Below are 12,098 nucleotides of genomic sequence, written 5' to 3'. Positions count from 1 at the left end.
ATTGCAGTGGTGCAACTGTCTGCCACGTTCTTTATTGGCATGTGTTGAAGTAAGAGATCAAATTGGAAGACTAAAATTCGTCTCAATTGTGAATAAAAGCAAAAAGGAGTTATCTCTAGGGTAGACACTTAGCTGAAAAGGTATACTTGTGTAGCAGCATGGAAGTGATTTATCAGTGATAGTTTTATCCATTAGTTGGAGAGTGTGTCTTTTACTTTGTCATAACGAGAAGAAAGCTTTTCTCAGAACCTTCTTTGCACCAAATCCACATCCTAGAAGAAAAAGAGACTTAATGATTGTGGTTCTCTACTTTTACTTTATTTCTCTTTCCTCGCAAAGATGAAGATCCTGAATTTTTTTTTAACCTTTCTCCCGCTGTAGCTTTTATTTATTCACTTTCAAACTTTTTATTGTGGAAAAGTTCAAATATATATAAAAATAGAGAACATGGTGTAATGACCCTCAGGTACACATCACCTTCCTTAAACATTTATCAGCTTATGGACATTCTTGATCTTCTACACATCTACTCACCCTCTCTCAACCCTGATTATTCATTTAAAAATATTTAATAGTAATGTTGAAAATAGTAGATATGCCTATTAGTCTAAGGACATATTTAAAACAATCAAAGCATTCAGATGACTGGCAATTAAATATAATATAAAGCAGGATATCTTGTTGTAAATAGAGTTTTTGTGGATTTCTGTAAAACTGTAAAGCAGAATAAGATATTTACTGCTTTTTTCTTTTTGTATTATTTCCTGCCCAGTGAAGTAACTAACCCCGAGGTGGTATGAGTGTTAATAGAGTAGTTTTATTGACTTCAGGCCAACAGAGAAAGGGAAATTCAGTAAAAAAGTATGTCGTTGTGGTAAGCATTTGGTCTTTTTCTGAATCTTTTGAATTCAAGTGATAGTATATGGATTATTTTTTCCCTGTTTCCATATTGATAGACACTTGGGCTGTTTCTGGTTTTTGTCTATTATGAATACTACTGCTGTGAACATTCTGGTACATATCTTTTGGCATGTATTTCTTTTGGCATATATCTAGAAGTGTAGTTGCTCGGTCAGAGACTAGGCATTCATTTATTTGCTGGTATCTTTAAAGCTAGTTTCAAAATGGTTAAAACAATTACATTTCTACCGTGAAGTATGAGAGTTCCAGTTGCTCCATAGCCTCACCAACAGTTGCTATTCCTGGTCTTTCTAGTTGTAGCCTTTCTCATTAGTGTCTCAGTGAGATTTTAAAAAATTATTGTTACTATTTTTATTTTTACTATTTCTTGATTTTTTAAAACTGTGGTAAAATTTACATATAATGAAATACATACAGTAAGTTTGAATTTTGATCATTGAATTTTGAAAATCATACATCTGTGTCATTACCATCATAGTCAAGATACAGAACATTTCCATACCATGACTTCTTTATTCTGCTTCTAGTCAGTCCCACCCCCATAGACCATTTGGGTTTCTATCATCATAGATTGTTCTTAAAGTTCATGTAAGTGGAATCATATAGTATACGTTTATTCTTTTCTTTTGCTTCACATAATATTTCTGTTATTTGCCTATGTTATTGCTTGTGTCGGTATTTTCTTTTTTACTGCTGAATAGTATCCATTGTATGAATACGCACAGTGTGCTCATCTATACCTCTGTTGATGAATTTGAATTGTTTCCAGTTTATGGCTAGTATTGTAAAAGCTCCTGTGAACATTTGTGTGCAGTCTTTGGGTAGGCATCTACTTTCATTCTTTGGGTATATATCCAGGAATGGAATTGCAGGCTTATAGGGCAGATGTATATTGAACTTTATAAGGAGTTGGCAAACAGTTTTCCAGTTGGATTGGACCACAGTGAATTTCAGTTGCTCCACATCCTGGTTAATATTTGGTACTGTTAGTCCTTTTATTTGTAAGTATTCTATTGGGTGTGAAATGGTAACTCATGGTGGTTTAATTTACATTTCCTGATGACTAGTGTACCTTTTCATGTGCTTATTGACTCTTCTTTTTATCTTTGGTGAAGTGTCCTGGTTTCTTAGCCAATTTTTAAAAATTGCATTGTTTGTCTTTTTCTTATTGATTAGTGGTTCTTTATGTATTTTGGTCAAATATATTTTCCTTCCTGTCTGTAGCTTGCCTTTTCATTTTCTAAGGGTGTCGTTTGATGAACAGACATTTTAATTTTGAAGTCCAGTCTATTGTCTCTCTGTTTTTCTTTCTTTCTGTCTCTTTCTGTGTCTCTTTCTCTTTTTTATAAAATGATTATAACTTTTTTTTAATCCTGCCTAAGAAATCTTTGCCTACCTCAGGTCATAAAGATTTTTTCATATGTTTTCTTAGAATTGTGGTTTTAGCTTTTATAGGTAGGCCTATGAACCTATTCAAGTTAATTTTTAGGTATGATGGAGGCAAGCGTCAGGATTCATTTTTTTCTCAGCAGATATTCATTTGCTCCAGCCCCATTTATTAAAAAGACTCACTGTATTACCACACCAGTTTTCTTTTGGTTAGTGTTTGCATGGTACATCTTTTCCCACCGTTTTTTCCCCAATCTTCCTGGGTCTTTATATTTAAAGTGTTTTCTTTTAAACAGTATATAGTTGCATCTTATATTTTAATCCAGTCTGATAAGCTTTGTGTTTTAACTGGAGTCTGTATCCATTACATTTAATAGATTACTTGCTCTCTGTTTCTTCTTTGTCCATTTGTTCTTTTTAAAAAATTATTCCTTTCCTGTCCTTTTTTTGACTATTTTATCTCAAGTTTTGGCATTATACTTCTTAGTGTTGCTCTTTTTAGTTTTTACTGAACAAATTGCAAAATACATCCTTAACGTATTATAGTACTAACCATAAATTAGTACTTTTATCATGTCCTGAACAATGCAAGAATTTTATAATATTTTTACATTATCTTAATGTCTCTTTTTTGCTATGTTAGAGTTATTTTACTTCCACGTATGTTATGAATTCCACAAGCCATTGCTAGTGCTCTTTAAAAGTCAATACTCTTGAATTTAACCACATATTTACCTCTTCTCAAGCCTTGCTGACATTTTTTTGTGCTTACTTCTACGATTATTTTCCTTAAGCTGAAGAACAGTTCTTGTAGTAATTCTTGTCTCTTGGTGAGGAATTCTCTTAGCATTTGTTGGCTTAAGAATGTATTTTGCTTTCATTTTGGAAGAATATTTTCAATGGGAATAGAATTCATCTGTGTTTTTTTTCCTGTACTTTTTGAAAACTAAATTTTAAAATAAATTTATTTATTTATTTATTTTTGCCTGCATTGGGTCTTTGTTGCTGCACGCGGGCTTTCTCTAGTTATGGCGAGTGGGGGCTACTCTTTGTTGTGGTGCGCGGGCTTCTCATTGCGGTGGCTTCTCCTGTTGAGGAGCACAGGCTCTCGGCGCACAGGCTTCAGTAGTTGTGGCATGTGGGGTCAGTAGTTGTGGCTTGAGGGCTCTAGAGCGCAGGCTCAGTAGTTGTGGCGCACGGGCTTAGTTGCTCCGCGGCATGTAAGACCTTCCCCGACCAGAGTTCGAACCCGTGTCCCCTGCATTGGCAGGCAGATTCTTAACCACTGTGCTACCAGGGAAGCCCTCCTGTACTTTTAAGATGTCATTCTGTTATCTTCTTGCTTCCATAGGTTTTGTTGACAAGTCAATGATATTTCTTACTGTTATTTCCCTAGAGCCATGGTTCTTAACTGAGACTGATTTTGCTTTCTCTTTACCTCTTCCCCCAGGGAACATTTGGTGATATCTGTTTATGTTTTGGTTGTCCCAACCTGGGGCAGGGGTGTTAATGCTATTGATATTCCTACAAGGCACAGAACAGTCTCTTAGAGCAAAAAATTATTTGACTCACAGTGTCAATAGTGCCAAGGTTGGAGAACTGTGCCTTAGGGGTAGTTTACAAGGTTGTTTGGTTGTTTACAAGATTTCTCTGGTTGTTTACAAGATTTTCTCTTTATTCTTTCATTTTTCAGCAGTTTGATTATCATGTGCCTAGGTTTCATTTTCTTTGTTTTATCCTTTTTTGGGATGGGTTTTAATTCCCTCTTACAGCATAGAATTTTAAAAATTCATTTGTCTATTATTTTCTTCTTTTTTCTTTATTCATCATGTCTCAATCATATTTCTTTTGAAGTTCTTCTAATGCCACTCGGATCACCTGGATCTGCTTCTAATGACTATTTTATCTCTTGATTAGTAGCTAATTTCTCTGCATGTCTAGTAATTTTTAAATGTTTGTTGAATGTGGATGTAATGTTATAGAGGCTGTGAATTACCTTCCTTTGAAAAATGTTGAATTTTGTTCTGACATGCAGTTAAATTACTAGCTCTTCACTTTCATTCTGTCAAGGTTTGGATTAGTTTTTTGTTAGATTTGGTCTATTTCACTTTTGTTTCTATTTCTAGAGTGTGGTCCTTCCCTGGCCTTTGTAGGGTTTCAGCTGAACGTCTAGGGTCTTTACCAAAATCTCTCAGCTTTGGCTGGGCTCAAACTCTAACAGCTTTCCAGCATTGACCTTTAGAATCTCAGCTTCCCAGCATCTGCTTCCTGCCGGGCCTCCTATGGCTTCGTCTTATGCTTCTCCAGCCCTGGAGATGATCAGGAATTGATGAGCATTTCTCAGCAGACTTTTAGGGTATTCTGTGGCTCCTCCCTGCCCAGCACCCTGTCCCTCCAGTCCTAGTGATCTTTGCCCAGAGCTCTAATCTCTGTTCCTTCCACCGTGTTGACTATAGTCCATGCTTACAGACAGTTTTATATGTTCTGTTTAGATTTAAAATTATTTATGGCTGGAGAGTAAGTCTCATATGAGCTATTCTTTGTGACCAGAATCTGAAGTCCTCCCATTATCTTTTATAGACAGATGAACTGCTTTTAAAATCAGATTTATTGCTTTGTAGTTTAGTCTAGAAGAAACACTGGTTTTGTTGTCATTGTAGAGTAAGTTCTGTATTTCGTAGAAACAAGTGTTGAGAGCACAGCTTATGTCAGTTAGGTTATTATGTATACAGAAGTTGAGGTCTTAATGAACTGTTTTGTTTTCTTTGCTTCAAGGAATCATCTGTTGCAGTTTGCCTTAGAGTCACCACGCATCTCTTCTGCTTCCTCCTCTTCAAAGAACCTTGCTGCCAAAGTGCACACTTCTGTAGCCTTCAGACGTTCATTAAAGCAAGAAAGCAGGCTAATGGAGAACTTCTTGATTAGAGAAGCTGGTGGTTCTGTGTCAGAGTTGCTGATAAAAGAGAATGAAAGCAAATTCAGCCCTCAAAAAGAGCTGAGCTCTTCTGCAAAGACCAGAGGGACACCTTCCGTAGAAAAGTCAGCTCCGGGTTTCTCAGAGGCTAGTGTTCCTGAGACACCCTCTACATCGGCCTTGAAAGAAGTTACTAAAGGTAGGAAATTATTTTCACATGTTTGTTTTCTTACTTAAGAGAAATCTTCTCATCCCACATGACATAATATATAAGCAGCATTTTTGAGGGGGAAGGAATGGGAAAGGGCAGACCCACTTTCATCTTGTAACAGCCTCAGAGATGGATGTAGGCAGTGCTTCCAGATGTGTTCTCTTTCTGCCTCATAGAATAGGAATTCAGGCTGATGGCTGGAAAAGTGAAGCTGTTTTAATTAGTTCGTACTTCACGTATGACGTACCTTTCTGCTTTTCAGCTTTTCATTCCCCCCTCATCCTTTATATCAGTTCCAGTTTAACCTTAAAGAGCTCATTTTATCTTAAGATATCAGCACTTGAACACTTCCAAGCTGTTCTGAGTGGCATTTATAGCCCTAGACAGTTTGACCACTCCCTTAGCTGTCTGACCTTATTTCTCACCTCTCCCTCTCAAAATCCTTCTGCCATAGCCAAGCTGATCTCCCCACTATTCCTAGAAAACACTCGGGCATCGGAAGAGTGCAACGTGCAGGCCAGATTTGGCTTGTCACCCGTTTTTGTAAACAAGGCTTCACTGGAACACAGCCACGTCCATTTGTTTACCTGTTGTCTATGGCTGCTTTCATGCTACCTGCCATGGTTTATTGGCTGTGACAGAGACCATCTGGCCCCCAAAGCCTAAAATCTTTACTACCTGCCCCTTTGCTAAAAATGTCTGCCAACCCTGTTCCACCTTTCCAGACTCTATCCAGGTCTAACCATTCTTTGGTTATGTTACATAGTATTGATTTCTCACATTACTAAAGTACTACAGCACTTGTTTTCTGGACTGTTTTGTGTATAGTTGGCTTAACTTTTTGATGACTAGGTCAGCTTGTTTATTCTCTTGTTTCCATGTCTTCTTGCCAGTGGAGTTCAGAGCACCTTTTAGGTAGAAATTCTGTCTTAGATATTTTTGGTACGCCCATACCACACACAGTGCAGGGCTGTTAGTGGTTACTAAACTTAGGTTGAAATTAGTTTATTAGTACTCAAGTGTTTAAATTTCATATGGCTATGTGAATTTTTTACTTACATTTCCTAGGATATCTTATCTTTTTCAATTTTTTTTTATTAATTGCCACTTCTTATTATATGTTTTTAAGTTGATAACATTTTCCCTGTAGCAGAACCTTTTTTCCAAGCGAAATCTTGCAGTGAACCATAGCATACAAAGTGGATAAAATCGGCCTTGCCCCATTAGAGTGGATTTGGAGGGTCTGGGGATTGTGCTCTCCATGTGAGCTCCCCCTGCATCCCTGCCTGTTAGCCATGGTGGCCTCTAGGCCCTGAGATACCTCCACAGGCCCCTTAACTCCATCAAACAGTTTCAGAATGATTGTGTTTCCACTTTTTAACACTACACTTGTATAGGCATACCTCAAAGAAATTGCGGGTTTGGTTCCAAACCACTGCAGTAAAGCAAATATCACAATAAAGTGAGTCATGAATTTTTTTGTTTCCCAGTGCATATAAAAGTTATATTTACACTATACTGTAGTCTGTTAAGTGTGCCATAGCATTATGTCTACAAAAACAATATACACACCTTGATTAAAAAATGGTTTATTGGGGCTTCCCTGGTGGCGCAGTGGTTGGGAGTCCGCCTGCCGATGCAGGGGACGCGGGTTCGTGCCCCGGTCCGGGAAGATCCCACATGCCGCGGAGCGGCTGGGCCCGTGGGCCATGGCTGCTGGGCCTGCGCATCCGGAGCCTGTGCTCCGCAACGGGAGAGGCCACAACAGTGAGAGGCCCGCGTACCACAAAAAAAAAAAAAAAAAGTTTATTGCTTAAAAATGCTGACAGTCTCAATTAATCGTCAACAAAGGAAACAGGAATATAAAATGGAGAAAAGACAGTGTCTTCAGCAAGTGGTGTTGGGAAAGCTAGACAGCCGCATGTAAGTCAATGAAGTTAGAACACACCCTCACACCATACACAAAAATAAATTCAAAATGGCTTAAAGATTTAAATATAAGACATGACACCATGAAACTTTTAGAAGAGAACACAGGCAAAACATTCTCTGACATAAATCATACCAGTATTTTCTTAGGTTAGTCTCCCAAGGCAATAGAAATAAAAGCAAAAATAGGGGAATTTCCTGGCAGTCCAATTATTAGGACACAGAGCTTCCACTGCTGAGGGCCTGGGTTCAATCCCTGGTTGGGGAGCTAAGATCCCACAAGCTGCCTGGTGCGGCCCAAAATAAAATGAAAGCAAAAATAAACAAACGGGGCCTAATCAAACCTAAAAGCTTTTGTACAGCAAAGGAAACCATAAACAAAGCAAAAAGACAACCTATGGAATGGGAGAAAATTTTTGCAAATGATGTGACTGACAAGGGCTTAATTTCAAAGTATACGAACAGCTCATGCAGCTCAATAATGAAAAAACAAAACCCAATCAAAAAATGGACAGAAGACCTAAACAGACATTTCTCCAAAGAAGACATACAGATGGCCAACAGGCACATGAAAAGATGCTCAACATTGCTAATTAGTAGTGAAATGCAAATCAAAACTACAATGAGGTACCACCTCACACTGGTCAGATGGCCATCAAAAAGGCTACAAATAACAAATGCTGGAGAGGGTGTGGAGAAGAGGGAACACTGCTACATTGTTGGTAGAAATGTAAATTGGTGCAGCCACTGAGGAAAACGGTATGGAGGTTCCTTTAATAACTCAAAATAGGGTTACCATATGATCCAACAATCCCACTCCTGGGCATATATCCAGACAAAACTATAATTCGAAAAGATACATGCACCCCTATGTTCATAGCAGCACTATTTACAATAGCCAAGACATTGAAACAGCCTAAATGTTCATTGACAGATGAATGGATAAAGAAGATGTGGTGCATATATACAATGGAATATTACTCCGCAATAAAAAAGAATGAAAGAATACCATTTGCAGCAACAGGTATAGACCTAGAGATTATCATACTAAGCAAAGCAAGTCAGAAAGAGAAAGACAAATACCATATGATATCACTTATATGTGAAATCTAAAATACGACACGAACATATCTACGAAACAGAAACCGACTCACAGACTTAGAAAATAAAATTATGTTTACCAAGGGGGAAGGGAGTGGGAGGGGGATAAATTAGGAGTGTGGGATTAGCAGATACAAGCTGCTGTATATAAAATAGGTAAACGACAAGGTCCTACTATATAGCACGGGGAACTATATTCAATATCCTGTAATAAACCATAATGAAAAATATGAAAAAGAATAGATATATGTATTTATATATGTATAAGTGAATCACTTTGTTGTACACAAGAAACTAACACAACATTGCGAATCAACTCTACTTCAGTTAAAAAAAAAATGCTGGGACTTCCCTGGTGGTCCAGTGGTTAGGACTCTGTGCTCTCACTGCCGAGGGTCCGGGTTCAATCCCTGGTCAGGGAACTAAGATCCCACATGCCTCCTAGCTGTACATACCCTCACCGCACCTTCCTCCTGTGGCAGGTATATCTTACTCAGGTGGTTAAGATTGCTTCGGTGCTAAAGATGAATGGGTCCTAAGACGGGAAAACTTAATATTAGTTTTATAGCTTCGTCACGCCTTGTTAGAAAAGAGTTAACTAAAGCATTTTCTAAAAAACAGATTTCCAAACTTCTTCGCAGTCTCTTCCTCTAGGCCCAGGATTCTAATTATGTGACTTTCCACAATGTAGCCCTTACCCAGTAAGCAGTCTATTCTACTCCTGCTGCCCTGAGGTGTCCTTTTTCTCTTCTGCTTTTCCAAGTGCATGTTAAGGTTGGATTCCTTTTTTTATCTTAGTTGCTGAAAGGTGCTGGGTTATATTATTTTTGCTCTTTCCACAAATAATAAAATCTCTTTCTCTTTTTGAAAAATACAGTGGATTGTCCTGTTTGTGGGGTTCATATTCCAGAAAATCACATTAACAAGCACTTAGACAGCTGTTTATCACGTGAAGAGAAGAAAGAAAGCCTCAGAAGGTAAGAAAGTTAAGCATAACCGTTGAGCTACTTTAGCTTGTTGCCTCCTGTGGTTTATAAAATTTGAGCCAGCTCCACTGGCTCTCCTTGTCCATTCTCTCTCCTTGTTCTTTCCTCAACTCCCACCTTGCCAGATATAATTAACTTTATTATATGCTAATAAAATTTGACTTAACAAGAAACCAGTGATTTAGAATTCAGTTGTTTTTAAACTTGTTTTCTTCTCTTAGAATTTTAGAACTACCATAAAGCCGTTGGCCCAAGAAAGCAAGGTTAGCCTCTGAATATAGAACACATCAAATCTGTTTTTGGTTCTTAGGAAGCTCAGAAGTTTAAATTTGTAAAATCTAGCTTTTTCAAAAATTCTGAATAGTTAATTACTATATACATATGACATACTATATACACATGACAGTAAAAGGTACAAAAGGCACCTGAAAGTAACACAACATTGTAAATCAACTGTACTCCAGTAAAAATTAAAAAGAAAAAAGGTACAAAATGGTATGTTTTTTTGCCTTTTTTTGTTTTTTTAGAAAATATGGAATCACTTATTCATTCAACAAATACTTATTAAGCACATAACCATGTGCCAGACATTCTACAAAGCACTGGTGAATCAATGGTGAATGAAAGTCAAATTCTCTGCTCTTAACACCCTTTTGTTCTGGAAGGATGCAACCAGTAGGCTTGCATTTTGAAGGCAGTGGTTTTCTCTGTTACTGCATCTATAGAAGCTTGCAGTTGTATAGTTTGTCTGTGGGGCAGACTCAAAAGGGTGTGTTTGAAATAGAGAAAGAGAGAGAGAGAAAGAGAGAGAGAGAGAGAGAGAGAGAGAGAGAGAGAGAGAGAGAGAGTGTGTGTCCCAGCCAGCTACCCAGGTGAGATAACTAAGTTGTCAACCCAGTATCTGCACCTAAACTCACACTATTCTGCCTCGCCTTGTACATCAAAATCACAGTAGTTTATTAAACTAGGCCACTGTTGTTATTACACATGTAAGTTGTAAGTTAGGAATCAAATTGTAGTCAAAGTTAATCTGTAGGGTGTTAAAGAATCAGTGATAATGAAGATAATAAGGAAGCAGAAGCTGCAAATTACATGAGTCTGGTGATAAAGGGAAGAGGACAGATGAGATGGTAGTTTGGGGAAGGATTAAGGAGCAAGATCAGGGAACATTTTATTTTTTAAAATAGCAAAATTATATAAGCCTTTAGCCTCCTGCTATCTCCAGGGAGAGAGCAGGTGATATAAAGAACAAGAGATCAAAAGTCCAGTAATGAAGTTATCCTTGACATGCAGAAGGAACCCTTCCTCTGAAACAGGATGGAAGAGGGAGAGAATAGGTGATAATTCTGAGATCTGGAAAGGAGAGGGCGGAAATTGAAGAAATTAATCGTATCCGGGAGGTGGGAATGAACAGAATGATTGGCTCTTATGTTTGGTCTGTTTGGAAGAACTTGGAAGAGTGCCAGAAACCGTGCTGCTAAGACAGGACTATTTTATTGTTCTTTTGTGAGTAAAGCTAAAATGCTGTCACTAGATTTTATGAGTAAGTCTGGAGTGAATGCAGGTTCCGAGGGACGAACTCTGTTATAATTTACAAAAGTTAACATATAAAGCACAGTGATGCTTTATTAGTTTACAGCAGGGGGCACCAGTTGCCAGTTCTTACTGTCGTGTTCTTAGCTTGATAGTTAACTTCTTTCCCCGAGCAGGACCTTTTCTTCAAGCGAAAACGCACAGTGAACCATAACATATAAAACAGAGAAAATTGGCCCTGTTCCATTAAAGTGGAGGTGGAGGGCTTGGGGACTGTGCTCCTCTCTCTGACCTCCCTCTGCGTCCCTGCCTCGTATCCACAGTGGCCTTCAGGCCCCAAGATCCCTCCACAGGTCCCTGCGACAGATGCCTGTGCGGTCCTGCGTGCCCAGTACTCACTCCTAGTGGGTACGTTTGTTGACGAGAATAAAATTTAGATTTTTAGGTTGCCTAGTTAGTCGAGATTTGGAATAAAGCTGGATCATCACGAGGATTATTTCTCATAAGCCGTGAGAATCTAATGACCTGCCTTTCTCCTTAGAAATGTTTTTTCCTGAAGAGTGAGTTGGGAATATAGGAGCTGGGCATTTTCTCCTTGAAGAGTAAGGAATCAGCACTGATAATCTTGCTTGGACTGCTCTTTCTCTAGATGCATCCATTGTATTTCTTCTAACACACTTAGCTCTGTCAGTTTATCCAAAGACGTACTCCTCTGTGTGTAATTAAGTTCAAATTCCAGTAGTGGTTCCAAACAGGCTCTGTGGAATTCTATAATCCTGCCGATTACTCTGTAGCGCAATTTAGAAGCACTGCATTCACTCCCTCTTTCTCTCTCTCTTAGGGAAAGAGTCACTGTGTAAGTTAGTGTATTGAAGTCTCTGAGAATTCCTTCGTCAAACATAATTGTTGGATTTTGTTTAATCCAGTAATTCCTAAATTTATTTGACCTTAAAACCTTTTTGTCCTTACAACTCATCTTGCAAAGCTAGTGTTTGTGAAGATAAACTTAGGGAGACATTGAACCACCTTTCTCTTTAGTTACATCCTCGTCCTGGGGTCTGGTCACATAAAAGAATTTCTGACATTTAAAAAATTTTCTCCACAACACCCCAAC

At 38.2% G+C, this 12,098-nt stretch overlaps 1 protein-coding gene across 1 annotated transcript in view; it reads left to right on the top strand.

The window, feature by feature from the left end:
- RAD18 (RAD18 E3 ubiquitin protein ligase) overlaps nucleotides 1-12,098 on the top strand; it is a 113,365-nt gene that overhangs the window by 33,153 nt on the left and 68,114 nt on the right. The window contains exons 5-6 of the mRNA XM_060022964.1: nucleotides 5,086-5,423; nucleotides 9,343-9,442. Coding sequence (XP_059878947.1) covers nucleotides 5,086-5,423; nucleotides 9,343-9,442 — 438 coding nt within the window. The remainder of the gene's footprint in view (nucleotides 1-5,085; nucleotides 5,424-9,342; nucleotides 9,443-12,098) is intronic.

The sequence above is a fragment of the Delphinus delphis genome, chromosome 10 (genome assembly GCF_949987515.2).
Source record: "Delphinus delphis chromosome 10, mDelDel1.2, whole genome shotgun sequence".
Lineage (NCBI taxonomy): Eukaryota > Metazoa > Chordata > Mammalia > Artiodactyla > Delphinidae > Delphinus > Delphinus delphis.
This window is presented reverse-complemented; position numbering and strand designations above follow the sequence as displayed.